The sequence below is a fragment of the Danio rerio genome, chromosome 7 (assembly GCF_049306965.1).
Source record: "Danio rerio strain Tuebingen ecotype United States chromosome 7, GRCz12tu, whole genome shotgun sequence".
NCBI classification, from domain to species: Eukaryota; Metazoa; Chordata; class Actinopteri; order Cypriniformes; family Danionidae; genus Danio; species Danio rerio.
Genome location: NC_133182.1, coordinates 31117231 through 31133203, shown reverse-complemented (window position 1 = coordinate 31133203; position 15973 = coordinate 31117231). Strand labels below are relative to the sequence as shown.

The window sequence follows — 15973 nt, the reverse complement described above, 5'->3', positions numbered from 1 at the left end:
TTTAACTGTTTTTTTAAAGCATGACAGTAAAACATGAATGCCATTATCACTGTATTAAAACATATGCTTGTTTGTTGTAAAAATTCATAAAAATGAAAAAAAAAATAATAATTTGTGCATCCCCTTAATTCCGTGTGCAGCCATTTTGCCGTTGTAGATGGTGTATTCAGAGAAATTTTCCTACCCCATTGGTTTCGAATGTGGTGCTGAAAAATCTCTGTTTTAAGGGCTATATAGCCCTTCCCCTTACCCTTATGACATTAAGTTAAAGAGAATTTGGACATCCTGATGCTTTTATGTGAATGTGCAAAACAATGGATAAGCGTAAAGGGAAAGGCTAAGGAGTAGAATTGGGATTGGGCCCTAGATATTGCTTGACACTATTAGCATTTGTGGCATGCTGTCCCGGAAGAGAACCCTGAGCTTGGAGATAATTGAGGCCAGGGCTCCTGCCTGGTTAATGAGCATGTAAGGAGGTCCGAGATCAGGTAGTTCTCTAGAGCTCCCCCTGGTAAAGCAGGAAAGGGAGGAGATGGGGTAAAAGGGGGGATTCTTTCAAAACTCTATTTATTCTAAGCTTGGATCAATCTGATTGGATTATCGCTGATTACGGATGAGAGACCAGCCGTGATCAATCATATCACATGCTCCTTTTGAGTTTAATTTCTTTATTCATTCATTAATTTTCCTTTGGCTTAGTCCCTTTATTCATCTGGGGTCACCAAAGAGGAATGATCCGCCAACTTATCCAGCACTTGTTTTACGTAGTGGATACCCTTCCAGCCGCAACCCATTTCTTGGGAAACATTCTTGCACACTCATTCACACACACACTACGACCAATTTAGTTAATTCAATTCACCTATAGCGCAGGTCTTTGGACTGTGGGGAAAACTGGAGCACCCGGAGGAAAGTCAACGCCAATAAGGGGAGAACATGCAAACTCCACACAGAAATGCCAACTGGCCCAGCCGATGCTCAAACCAGCGACCTTTCTGCTGTGAGGCAACAGTGCTAACCACTGAGCCACTGTGTTGGCCCCTCTCGAATTAGTTTATAAAACTTCACTTAAATATGTGCCAAGCCAAAAAGGCTTTAAGTGAGTTTATCTATCAATTGTGCTGTGCTTGGAACAGTATGTAATAAAATTATATAAATTAAATTTAATTGGCATAAATCCTACTGCTCTAAGAATTTATGTATAATTTAATGCAGATTAGTAACTCAACTAGTGTACCTTGCAACCATTTTCCACAGGTGTGAGGAAAAGGTAGAACAAGTTCACACACTCAGCAACACACACATACACTAGAAATGGCTACAGCTGTGACAATTCTAGGACTTAAAAAGCATCAGTGTCTTGTAGAGGTGAGAGAGCTGATAATGAGGTGTAATCGGAGTTCAGATATTAAGTGTGAAGCTGCTCTAGACAGACAGGTGGAGGATGTTTGGGGACGTGAGGTGTGAAATTTCATTTAAATACAGCCCGCAGCAGTTCAGAGATGTGGGATGGAGTGAGCAGCTGCTTTAATGGTAAGAAGGATGGCATGTCTCCTGGGTAAAAATAAACCAGCCACGTTGTGGCATTGTTATCTCTTGCAACCACGTCTCTTTACACACTTACAACCTATTGGAAGCACAGCTTTCTTTCTGACATCCATCTGTTTTACATTCTTTTCTTGTCCTCCCTAATGATTTCTCTGGCACCCATCCAACACTTACAAAACATAACCACAGTGTCCCACCAAATACTGAAGTGATTAAGGGATAGAGTGTATAATTCAGATAATATTTTTAATTAATGAAACTACTGTACTGAAACTTACTCATCCTGTTTTATAGCTATTGACTAATAAGTAAAAATGGTGTGTGCAACATATGTAGATGCTGACAGGTCAAGGATTACTGCCCTCACAGTTACTGCACTCATCAAACAAATTAAAATGCAACCTTGTACTACAAAAGCAATCTTATGTATCCTTGGTATATTTTTCACAAATAGTCAAAAAAACATTGTATAGGTCAAAATGATAGATTTTTCTATTATGCCTAAATCATTAGTATATTGAGTAAGAATCATGTTTCATGAAGGCATTTGGTTATCAAAACTCAATTTTTAATTTGTAACGCACAATGCTAAGCACTTCATTAGAACAATTGACTTGTGCAAGCAAATAAGAAGCGACGCGCACACCTTTTCCAGGTAAACCTAGTTGAAAAATATTTAAACTTATTGGAATGCCTCAAGAGCACCACGATTCATGTAAGTAGAACTAACCAATCTGCTTCGCACTTTGTATGGAATATACACATTTCAGTAATAACGGCAGGCTAATTACCTCAGACAAACACAGCGCAATCAAACACTGTAGTGCTTTTTACTTTTCTTCATAAATTTTGCATCGGAGCTGCAGCGCTTTGTCCGTTTGTCATCCACTGAGAAAACGATTGATAGTCGCCTAGTTACAGAAAGATGTCAGGGGAGCACGAGCGCAAAGCGCATTAAATAATGGTCAAGGAAATCAAGCGCTCACACTTTTCGGTTGCATCATTGTCACTTCAGTTCAGAATAACAACACACATAAAAAGAAGTGCAGTGGCGAGCAGCAGTGAAGAGTTGAGTAAGTTTTTATTTACTATGAGTAAATAAAAAAGGATGTAAGGATGTCGCCAGAGTGGCTTTTTGGTTTTTTTTCTTGTGCATCACGGCCACAAGCCCCCCCATCTGAAAAGTATTTTAGCATAGGGGGTAATATAGTCATCCAACTTCACAGTTTGTAATGTTGCAGTATGTACCTGAATAATGATGGTTAGTTCCTGTACTTGAAAGGTCAGATTTGGTTATCATAATTTGTTTTGTTTACAGAGTTTGAGGTTGACTGTAACATTATTATTCACACCTTAAAGTTTACTTTGATTGTTCTGTGTATGCTTTACTATTGCACACACTTTGTAACATTTAACTAATCAAGTTTAAGAGTCTTTTTAACACTTATGTTTATTACAAAGGGATCAGATATTTTGTGTAAATGTTTTTGTTTTAGACTATTAAAACTATTTGCCTTTGTAATGATGGTAAATTAAAATAAAGTGGGCAAATAAAAAAATCTTAATATTCCTAAATGAATTGTTAGCAGCATTAGAAAACAAATAACCAAACATACAGGTTATCATACCTTAATTATTGTGCTGCCCAATATTTGTCAAATTTTGACACATTAACATAAATTTAGATAACCAGTGAAGAAAATATTTGTAATTTATTACAGATCTTTGTGATCCGTATATTGGATTATTATTGTGATAATGATATTTTTTATATATATCATGCAGCCCTACTTAACGGTCTCCCTTTTACTAACAAACAAAAACAACACTGAAAGAAACCATCTGACCTCTTACCATCAACACTTCTCAGTGAACACGTCCACAGTGCCAGTACACGTTTAATAGGCTAGCTAAGACATCTACATTAGCTGAGCTCTACTATAGTGTCAAACTGAGTTAGGGTCAGCACTTACACTCTTCTCTGACTGCACAAAAACCTTAAAATATGTAACAAAAAAGCAACTGTATGTCTGTAAGTGTCCAAATCGGTTCTTCTGTATCTGCTTCACTGATTATTCTGATTCATATGATTATTAATGACATCTGACACAGGCTCAGGGGTGAGCAAGAAGGAAACCCTGAAACCTCTCAGCACCAGCAATCAATTCTGACGCTTTTCTGTCATTAACCAGATCGATAAAGCCTCCCTAAAGCTCTAGCTGACATCTGAACCTGCTACTAGCTGAGATGTGATCTGCATACATATAACAGAGGACCATATTGAACCCTAAAATGTAAAAGTCAGGTTAAAATTAGTGTCAATATAAATGCTCTAATAGAAAAATTGTTATAAGAAAATGAAAGCATGTGTGCAATTTCAGGGGTTTGTGTTTGTTTAAAGTCTGCATTTGTGATGTCTCTTACCTGCCGTTGCTCATCTGTTGTGGAGAGTGACCAGAGATGTCGGAGGGCTCGGAGCGCTTGTCAGGGGAACGGGATCGGCTGCGACGGGTGCGCTCATGGGAATGATCTGATGCCAGTGAATGGATTTCTGAAATGTCTGTTGAAAGAAATCACAATTTTTCACTTACGCCAACTTGGATTGCTGTTAGAAAAATTTGAGGGAGAAAAAAGCATAGCAAAAAAAGCCAAGTAATCACCAAAATGCCAAACAAAGACCATAAATCTATAAAGTGCTAATGTTAAACTAGGATCTTCTCACCATCTCTGTCTGAATTGGCTGAGGGAATGCTATCATCCATATCTGGAATGTTAAGGAGTGTCGCTCGTTCATCTCTCTGCACCACCATTTTCAACTTGCCTTTCGATCGCTCTATAAGCTTCTTTGCATCTATCAAGGACAGATTCTCAGTCACCGTGCCATTGATCTGTATAGACAGGAAAGGAAGGAGAGACAGAAGGCTGTTTTTAAAATACTTCATGGATGCGCAGGCCTGTTATTTTATACCTGCTTGTTAAGTATGATCTCATGCAGTCCAAAAAGCAAATGAAAGCAAACAAAAGATGCCAAACTAAACAAACTGCACTTAGATACAGTCCCATTGTAGAGGAATACTACTGAAAAATCATGATTCTTCACTTTAACACTGAAATCAGATGATTATTCTTTAAGTACTGAGTTCTGGGACAATTTTTTAAAAGATGAGCTTGAATGTGTGACAGGAAATAACAGTGGGTATACATTAGGGGTGTCAAAATTAATTGTTTCTTCGGTGCACCCCAATGCAGACGCAGACAATTCTGTATCGGTTCAGTAATAATCATAACCAGTAATTATGTACTGATGTCATTTATCTCCTATGCGCTCTGTCGCGAGGGAGGTGAGCATGAGTATTTATAACACTCAGCCAACTCAGGGCCGGTCCGTGGCATAGGCACCATAGGCAAATGCTAAGGGTGCTGTATATCCATGGGGGCGCCAGAAATGAGCGTGGTTCAGCGGGTTTTGTTTCCGATATTCCCGACAAACATTCAGTTATAGATGGCAATACCTCAACTCTTACCCTAAAAAGATCTAAAGTATGTTTCCTACAAAAAGACAAAGCTGGTTATGTTTCACAGCTGTCTTTCTTTTTTTTCGCTCGATATTACGACCACTGCTCCGTTTAAGCCCTCGCAATATGTGTTTAGCCGGGAGAGCTCGCGCTGAGAGGAGCTCTCAGTAAGGGACCGTCGGAAAAGTGCTTATTTTTTCGTTTTTTTTTTCTTTCTGTTTTTCTGCTCCGCTCAGCGCGAGCTCTCCCTGTTGCGAGGGCTTATGTGTGTATGTGCGTGTATGTGTGTTTGTTTCTTTGGTGCTGTCTATGTTTGTGTATGTGTTTGAATGAGAGACAGTGTGGTACTGTGTGTCTGTGTGTTTATACAGACAGCTTGTTATAGCCTCCCCCCTAAAATATAACACTGTATATGGAAAGCATCGTCAATGCACCATGATGCACCGAAACATCGAATTGAACCGAATCGAAGGCATGATAATCGTAACCGAACCGAACCGTGAGACCAGTATAGGTTCACAATACATGATTGAATTGACAGTGTTCTCAGTTTAAACAAGTAGATGACCCAGACACAACATTTCTTGGGTCAAAAATAATTTAGTACACATTTAAAACCATTCATCTCAGGTCGATTTTAATAAAAAAAGATTTTAAATGATTTTAAAAGAAGCTTCTGCTCACTAAAATATGAGTACATTAAACACAGTAGTTCAGTGATTTTATATTTCAAAAAATATAAATAATTTAAATTTTAAACAACTGTTTTTTTATATAAATACTTTTTAAAAAGTTTTTCACATAATGACAAAGCCAAATTTGATAAAAACAGTGAACAGCATTTGCTTATAATACAAAACTAGGGATGTCTTTACAGACACTTTTAATCAGCTTAATGATTTCTTGACAAAGTATGTATTTCTTCCAAGAAATAAAATTAACTACAGACCCCAAACTTTTAAATGAACCCAGTAAAAACATTTAAAAATGATGTGCCTGGTTTTACATTTACATAGAGCCTTGCAACTAAACAGTGCTGCAGGCGGTGTGTCCTTTGCCCTGAAGTTTCACTCCAGTGCTCACTGGGATATACTCTGTTCCACTCAGTAAGCACTAGGCTCATTTAGCTGATGATGGCTCATAAACCCACAAGGAAACATCAAGTAATTTCCTCCCATTAAACTACTAATAACCTGGTAAGTGTAGGAGCTTTTCATCAGGCACTACAAGTGTCAGCCTACTCATTCATTAATATTCCTAAAAGAAGAAATTAACTTATAATTATCCATTAAGAATGAGGGGAACATACATTTAAAATTAATTAATTTTGACTGTGATTAAAGTTAATGTACCTAAAGGTGAAATAAAACCTTTATAAAAATCTTCAAAAAGATGTGACTAAAATAACCTTGCTTGGATACCACAGGTATCTGTCATCATCTCTGCAAACAGACAAATAATCAATGGTCAACAAGCCACTGTCAAATTTGTCATTTAGCCTAAAAAAAAAAAAGAGGCCTGTCGACTACTCTGCATGTTCACAGCATGCAAGCAAAGCTAAAATTTTTGCAGTTTAAGCATACTGTATGTCAATAGCATTTAGACAAATATACTAATAGGAGACCAAAAAAAAAAAAAAAAAGAGAGATCACAAAACAATCTGTAATGCTTTTCCAAGCATGTCTCACTCCACATCTACAGTATACAGTAATCAGTTTTCACCCAGACATCACTCATCATACCTTCAGGACAACGTCTCCCTCTTGTATGTTTCCATCACGCGCTGCAAGACTCTCAGGAGAAATGTCCTTAACAAAGATGTGGCTGGCCAGACGCAGACCATATTCTGCACACAACAACAAATAAATAAACACACGAATGAGCAATAATAGGCAGTATCCATTTCAGGTCATGATTGACTGAAAAATTGGACTACTGAATAACTGATTCAGCACTGTTATTGTTGAAAGTGCCCTGTGGGTATTTGTGCCAGTAGACTAATCACCAAGCTTTTAGCTAATGTACAACAGCCTGAATTACACCTGCACTCAAAAAATGACATTTGCCGTTTGTACAAATTACTTACTGAAACTGATCTCAAACAACACAATTCTTGAGTTTTTTGGAAGGACAATTTGATTACTTTATATTCAATCCACTTAAATGAGTAAAAACTAATAAGTTAAATGAATTCCTTCATGATGTCCCAACACAAATTGATTGTGTGGAACCCAGAATGTTTTACAGTGTGTGTATGCATGCTTGTATATATTTCTACTGAGTCTTCTGGTGAAGCCATCAATTATAGCACATAAGTTATTTGTCTACTGGTTTTTAGGTCCGCCCACCTTCATTTTTGCGGGACTTGACGAGTGTGACTTTGGAAGGTCGCTGTGGGTTGTTGGACGCAACTGATCGTCTGTCTGAGCGTGGGGAAACGCTCCTCTCTCTGGAATTACTGTGGTCCCGCCGGCCGGTGCTGCCGCTGTGCTCATTTCTCCTTGCTGTGCCTCCACTCGCTCCCCCAGCACGAGGAGCTGGACCCTCATAATCATCCTCCTCTGTGTCATCTTCCTCTTCGCGCTCCGACATAGTTTCTCTTTCTCCCCCTCGACTTACAGGAATCTGCACCTTCCGCTTCCTGCGGATAGTCTGAATGAAGAATCAAACATTAATAAGATTGAGTGAAACATTTTTAACATTAGCAAGAGCAATAGCTAGTCATCAGTAGGGACAGACGGAATCTGCGGACATTTTTTTACTATTTATGCACAGAGTTTAGTAAAATATCTGTGGATTTCGTAATGAGTATCATAACTAAAAACTTACTATATAAAATAAAAAAATATATATTTTTTTTATTATTTAATGTTTACAATGCAAATCCATTTAGACCCACTTATTTGGTAAACAAAGCAAGTCTCTCATACAATATCTCATCTAAAAGACAGAAAAAAAATATTTAGGAATAGTATTGTAAATAAATCATATGAACATTTTCATATTAGTCAATAAAATTACTGAATTTAATTTAAAAGCGAAATAAACTTAAATTTGCACACATTTACACAAGCAAATTAAGACTAAATGATGGGCTGGAAATCTGCAGATTTCTGCGTGCTCAGATTTCATGTGGGTCTAGTCATCAGTCATATATCGTTATTACACAGCCATATGGAATACGTGATTCTCACAGATCAATCTCAGCATTTTTGTGGTAAAAAACACTTATTTACTACATGAAGTTATAAATTAATTAGATTGTAATTACAAATATTTCTGGAATATATAAATATAATAAAAACATTTCATTAATTTAAATACAGAAAAAAAACACATTATGCAACTTTATTTACAGTATTAGTCTTTCAATGATTTCAATATCATTAGATGTGAATGCATTTATAAATATCCATAGTAGCCATCATATTTTCATGGCACAATAACTACTGAATCTTTTTTTATGGTATTTTATTTAATTACAAAACAAATGCTGAAAAGATGAACATAAAATTACCCAAGTAGTCATATTTGACTATCCACTAGTCAAATATATTCCTGTATGGTAAGTTACATATACATGCAGTGTTGTGCATTTCCTCCATTAGATTTTAAAACAATATACATTTCAGAGACGGGATAATTAACTATATTCTGCATTGCCCATTATAACAATATTCCCTAAAATATTATATCATTAAATACCAGCTTATGTCTAAAGCCATGCCATTTGCATCACAGAAACCACTCTTTATATATTATTTAGCCCTAAAGGTTACACATGACTAGAGAGGACAGAGAAATAAAATATAAAGTGTCTAGACACTGACTAACAGCTCCTGTATGCACAGAAGAAAAATCCTCAGAGCACTGCTGTTTGACTCCCAGCATTCCTCACTGCTTAATGTTAAGCTCAAGTCATGACTGATCACCTACACATCCTGCCTCCATCTTTTTCTTCCATCCTCCATCACAGCCCACCGCCCTCTTCTGACGTCCAGATAAGACTCAAGGTTGTGCTAGACTGATGCAATGTACGAGGGATGATGTGATGCTGTTAACTTACAATTTTGGCATTCTTTCCACTTTTCCTCAGCTGCTGAACAGCGTAGGCATGCTCCACGTTGTCCATAGAGACGCCATTCACCATCACCACTCTATCGTTCTCTCTGCAGACAAAAATATACATTTATATTAATAAAAAAAATTTAAATCTTAAATACATTCTCAATTTATCATAAAAATATTATATAATATATTATAACATAATATTATAAGATCATATTATATTTAAACAATTGTTATTTCTGCTGCTCAACCCTGAAATCACAAATATTACAGTGCTGTATTATATTATATTATATTATATTATATTATATTATATTATATTATATTATATTATATTATATTATATTATATTATATATTAAAAATTACAAAAATGAAAAATAACATTCTATTGCTCTCATTGCTCACATTTGCTCTCATGGGCCACTTTATTAGGTACACAAGTTCAACTACTTGTTAACTTAATTACTTAATTTGCCAATCACATGGCAGCAACTCAATGTATTTACATGCTTCAATGTATTATATATGTTCAAGACTATCTGATAAAGTTCAAATAAAGCATCAGATTGAAGAAGAAAGGTAATTTATGAAACTCTGAACATGGCGCGATTGGTCTCAGATAGGCTGTTCTAAATACAGTACAACCAAGGTACCAAAGAGAATCTCTAAATGCACAACATTAAGGCAGATGAGCTACAGCAGCAGAAAAACACACCTCACTGTCACTCATGTCAACCAACAAAAGAAAATAGAAGCTTAAATTCAAACAGGCTCAACAAAATAGGATGATAGAAAATTAGAAACGGCTGCTTGGTCTTGACTTCTACTTTGGCATTAGGATGTCTGGTTCAGAATTTTAAGTAACAGCATGAAAGTATGATACATCCTACAATGTATCAATGGTTTAGGCTGGTGGTAGTGATGCAATGGTGTGATGTGCACACTTTGGGCATATTAGTACCAACAGAGCATCTGCGTGTCGCTAGCCATGTCAATTACTTCATGAGCACAGTGCATTCATCTTCACAAGGCTCCTTCCAGCAAGATTACGTACCACATCTCAAAGCTCAAATCACCTTATAAACCATTTTCTGACATGGAGTTCATTATACTTAAATGGCCCCCACAGTTCCCAGTCCAATACTCCAATCTCAAGCTCACCAGTGCAATCTCATCCAATAAAGCACCTTCTGGATGTGGCGGAATGAGAGATTTATATCGTGGACGTGCTGCTGACAAATCTGCAGAAACTATGTGATGTTCTCTTGTCAATTTATCAAATGAATGTTTCTAGCACTTTGTTGAATCTACTGTATGTGACTAAGAATTAAGCCAGTTCTTAAAAGGCAAAAAACATGTTTATAAGGCGTTTAAACAGTTGTGTGGCAACAGTGTGTGAATATAGCCAGCATAAAAAAAGATAAAAATTAATTCATTCTATTTTTACACGTGATAAATACAGCCTGTAGAAACACTTTAACTGACATAGGGCTCAACAATAAGGACTGCCCGATGGCCAGGGCCAGTGTGTGAAATCCTTAGCAAAGTACACAGGATCGTTACTGGCCTGATTGGAGCAGTGCTGCCTCATCACTAAAGTTAAACTTACCTGCGACTATTTGTCAATTGCATCCAAATACAATCTTAGAATCAAGAAACAGTTTGTGCTTTTAAGGCTTTAAATGCTATCTTCTCTGTAATGTCAAACACCATATTGCTTTTTGGTTCCTCTTATGTGATTGTATGTTGTGAGCACGTTATTTTATTCCGTAACCTGGTAACAAGGCAGGGCAAGCCAAGTTTATTTATATAGCACATTTCATACACAGTGGCAATTCAAAGTGCTTTACATAAACAAGAATAAAAAAGACAAGTATAAAAAATATATATTATTATTAAAAACATATTAAAATGTGTTAAAACTGGTTATAAAAGAATGAAAAAGAAAAAAAATACATAATGGTGCAATCTGCTGGACGTAGCACACTGCTCATCCAGTAAAGGCACAGCTAAACAGATGTGTTTCAGTTTTGATTTGAATGTGCCTAATGTTGGAGCACATCTGATGATTTATGGAATCTGATTCCAGCAGCGAAACGCGTAGTAGCTGAAAGCCACAGCTACTACATCCCTAGTACAGCGAAGAGGCAGAAACAAAGTTGAGGCTAAAGCAAAACATCTGTTTCCAACATCTTGGAAGCAGAGATTTACATGGATACAACACGAACGAAAAAAATGATGTTTCGCACAGTTAGGCATCAGTTTGCCAAGTCAGCCACTTTTTGTTAAATAATTTAGAACTGCAATAAATCACCTGCACATTTTCCAAACTATGAATTTTGATCGTTTAACATGTATTTTAAAATTATTAACAAATTAGATTTGCAGACATTATTTTCAACATTAATTTAAACATATGGCCAAGAAATAGCTATTAACTTTTTCAGTTGAAAAATCCTTAGAGTTGAACCCTGCCGGATTCTCCATCTTTTGCTCCACTAAGCTGACACTATGCTCCGCCCTCTTTTAAAAGAAGCACAATCTCATTTGAATTTAAAGCGACAGTCACCGAAATGATACAATTTGGATTAAGGCCTAAAAGAAGGAGTTTTAAAGAGTTCTAAAACATTATTTGTGGTGTAGTTTGAGCTAAAACTTCACATACACACTCTAGGGACATCAGAGACTTATTTTACATCTTGTAAATAGGGGAATAATAGGGCCCCTTTGAGGCAAAACCTAGTTTAACCTAGTATGAGCAAAGTGTACCCAATAAGGTTTCTGGAAAAGCATATTGTATATTTGTGTACAAACTAATATACTGAAATAAATAAGAAAAATATATTCCTAATAAAAATAAAATAAACTTTAAATGGATACGATAGTAGTGCATAAGTAAAATACACAAATACAAATGACAAAATACTAATGTATAATTTATATAACTCTCTGATTTTGATTTAACCGTTTATGTAATCTATTTTAAATATCTGGTTTAGATATTTAATATCTTACTGTAGAAGTCCCTCTGCTGGTCCCCCTTTGAGTACATCTGAGATCACTATGGAGGTCTCTCCACTCTGAAAATGAGGGTTGTCGCGGCCCCCTGAGATGGCGATTCCAAACCCAAAACCCGGTGCCTGTAACACACACAAACATAGAAACAAAATAAAGAGTGAGCTCTGGGAACAACATACATTACATGGGAGAGGAATGGGGAAAAAATATGTAGGTTACTCTGCATGTGTGAGTGTGCGTATTTGTGTGTGTGTAATGCCTGGCAGCTTTTTAATCCCCCAGGTGTCTGAAGCTCAGAGGTTTTTTGCACTGAAGCAATCTCAAAGAAAGACAGAAGAGAGTGAAAAAGAATGACAGACAGATTCCAGACAGATGGCCGGAGGGTTGAGCTGTGTTCAGAGACTTTCCTGATGACACGGAGCGTCCTGACACACACACACACACAGGCCTGTTCTACCTCTCTCTGCCATCCAAACCATCTGGACTGTGAGTGTCCAGCTCTTCCTCTGAACACAAACAGCTATAAATCATATCACGAGTCTGAGCAGGTGAAGGGGAAAGAACTCAGTCTTGTTTGTTTAGTGGTTGGTAACAGACCAGTAATACTGGCCATGTAATACTGCTATCCAGGAGCCGACTGACACAGCTGAAGAGATTGCACCTATAATAAAGTCTCTGGTAAAAGGCTTAATGCCCCTACACCTGTTATCTTGTCTAGGCTGTCAGTACATAAAAAAATAATAATAATAATAACAACAGGACACAAAGGGACTGCCTGAGCTCAAGTTTAATACAGACATCATGTTATGAAACTGATCCAAGAAGTGGACTCTTACAGGAGGGGCTTAAAAAAATACTGTGCCTAAATGGCGCTTGCGTAATCTCTCAGTCTTTCTCGGACTTTGGTTTAGATGCGTTTTGAGCCTAGGAACATGCAGGAAGAGGAAAAGGAACAGGAAGTGGAGCAGAGCAGGCATTTTGTCCTCTCACACTCTGCTTCCTGCCATCTGGGGGATTGACTATTGTGTACTCAATGACCACACATCCTGTAACTAGCCATCCCAAAAGAGAAGAGAGAGGAAAGAGGGACAAAAATAAAAATAAAAGCAAGTATGCATCAATACAACAAAAAAAGTCCTGTTCAAAACCAATAAGCAGATTACTATTTTGATGTTATGGCTGGTAACTGGTTAATGGCCTAAATTAACATTAGGTACTACCCACTGCTCCAGGTGTGTGTTCACTGCTGCGTGTGTGTGTGTATGCATGCACTTGAATGAGTTAAATGCACAAAATACAAGTACGCGTCACCAAACCAGGCAAAAAATAAAAAATTAAATAAAAATGACGACTTTCACAACATTAATTTGTTTTTAAAAATATATATCTTGTTATTCTTTTAAATTAACAGATTCTACTGTAAAGTCTAAGCAATGTAAATTGAAAAATAATGGTTGGTAACCCTTGATCACTTTCCCTAGGCTAAGACCCTACAAATCAGGGGTTACCACAGCGGAATAAATACTTTGGCATACATTTAGCACAATGGATGCCATTCCTGCCACAACTCAGCCCTGAGAGTTAAACCCACTATGTTGGGAAACACACACACTCTCACATTCACACATTGTGGCCAATTTCATTAATTTTCTTCGGCTTAGACCCTTATTCATCATGGGTTGCCACAGTGGAATGAACGCCAACTATTCCAGCATAGATTTCATACAGCGGATGCCCTTCCAGCCGCATCCCAGTCCCAATAAGCACCCATACACTCACATTCACACATACACTCACTCATACATTATGGCCAATTTAGTTCATCCAATTCATGTCTTTGGACTGGGGGAAAACCAGAGCACTTGGAGGAAACAAACGTGGGAGAACATGCAAAGTCCACACAGAAAGGCCAACTGGTCACACATACATGCATACACACATAGACTTTTTAAGATTTGCTAACCAAATTAGATGAAACAGCACCTATGATGAAAATCAACTTCTGTAAACTGTTAGTACAGAACGGTGTGTAGGTAGAGTGTGTCAATAGTCATAAAGACAATAAAGCCTCCTTTCCACTGCACACGACAAATGACAAGGGACAGACCGGAAGTCATTCATTTCCAATGGAGAGCAGTCCGGGAGCAGCATTGAGTTCCGATCATCTCCGTATGTGGAAAATTTGGATCCGAATTGAGCTACGGATCCATTGAAATATTTGAACTCCTGTGACTAGACCGTATGCGACCTGTCGACTGGATATGATGTATTCCAGTGTTGTCCAAGCAGATCCGTGCGCAAGAGATAAAAAAATAGGAGTTTATTTGGTTATTTTTTGTATTATAAAAAGCCTATATTAAAAAAAAACTTTTCTGTTCACAAATGTAGGTAAGAAAGTAATACAAATATATTTTTTAAAGTTGTCTCCACATTCCCTCCAATATTTTAGCGGTCTATGAGTTTCTAGTATTCATTTATCCATTAAACTATGTAAAGGCACAGAGAATAAAGGCTCTTGCTTTTGCCCTCCTTTATTTTGGACACCTTGAGAATCAGCTTCTCCCCCGTGGTGCACGACAACACTAAAAATACCGTACGGCTGCCACAAGGGGGCGTATTCCGACAGTCATGTCCAAATGTCATGTGCAGTGGAAAGGCGGCTTTAGTCTCTTTTTTTAAATGTCCCGACAATAAAATAGGATCCAAATCCCTCCCAATCTGAGGCCAACCAAAATGTGAAGTAGGAGTGCGGTTTCGCCGCCCACCGAATTGACTGACAGACGCCTATTAAAATGTCTCTATAGTAACGCGTATAATCATATCCACAAGACAAGATGTGCGCAAAGCAACTGGGAATAAAAGGTCTCAGCTCTCTGTGATCATCTGCACCTCAAGAATAAGTTTACAAGTTTCAAACGTTTTTAAATCAGTGCATTTTTCTAATAAATACAGTCAAATAGCTACGTAATTCATCATCACAGCCGCACAGTGTCAGTACAATCACTACAGTGGATCACAAATTCGGTTTATTTAATACAATAACAGATGTCCACAAAGCAGTGTATATTAACGTGTATCCTGACACATTTGCCGTGTAAAAAAGCGTGTGTGTGTGTTTGCGAGCGTGCATGTGTGTGAACTTCATAATGTCACTGTGTGACTCATCGTTACAAAAAGGCTTGAATTAACTCCACAACAAATATATCAACTAATAGTTGGTAAAGTTTTTACGTAAGGGAAGCAAGGGAGATCTGCTTCATTCCTGTCTGTCACTGTGCTGTTTATCTACATGAAGGCAACACACACGTGGGAATAGTGGGCGGAGAGAACCAGCTCATGTGCATTAAAGGCACAGGTAACAAAAACAGCAGTCCAAACAGCTCAAATGTCCCGGATTTAAAAAGGTATGATGGGTATTTTGAGCTTAAACTTGACCGACACATTCTGGAGACACAAAAGACTTTTTTATATTGGAAACGTGTAAAACATGCAACCTTCAAATATAACAAAACTAAAATGCATTTTGTTTGATAATGAAGAATAAAATAAATATTTAATATATAATAAACACAATTAAATAAATAATTGCTAATACTGGCTGACAACTGACTAAAGAAAAGAAAGAAAACAAAAATAAAACTAGCCCTCATCAGATTATGAAGTGTGAAATAAAAAAGATTAAAGAAGCAACAATTGAGAACAGGAAAAAGAAGCAATGTTCAACACTCACCCTGTGAAGAGTCACCGTATGCTGTTCCCATATGACAGTTTCCTCCATTGTTGTACTCTAGGAGAGAGAGAAACAGAGAAAAAGCAGTCTGT

At 37.2% G+C, this 15973-nt stretch overlaps 1 protein-coding gene across 50 annotated transcripts in view; it reads right to left on the bottom strand.

Moving 5' to 3' along the window:
- The window catches only part of tjp1a (tight junction protein 1a), a 196473-nt gene that overhangs the window by 42534 nt on the left and 137966 nt on the right, over window positions 1-15973 (bottom strand). For all 50 annotated transcript variants that reach the window (XM_005168933.6, XM_073908586.1, XM_073908588.1 and 47 more), the window contains 7 exons: window positions 15882-15938; window positions 12149-12273; window positions 9130-9232; window positions 7412-7715; window positions 6806-6909; window positions 4271-4436; window positions 3973-4108 (listed from right to left, as the gene is read on the bottom strand). In XM_005168933.6, the coding sequence (XP_005168990.2) occupies window positions 3973-4108; window positions 4271-4436; window positions 6806-6909; window positions 7412-7715; window positions 9130-9232; window positions 12149-12273; window positions 15882-15938 (995 nt within the window). The remainder of the gene's footprint in view (window positions 1-3972; window positions 4109-4270; window positions 4437-6805; window positions 6910-7411; window positions 7716-9129; window positions 9233-12148; window positions 12274-15881; window positions 15939-15973) is intronic.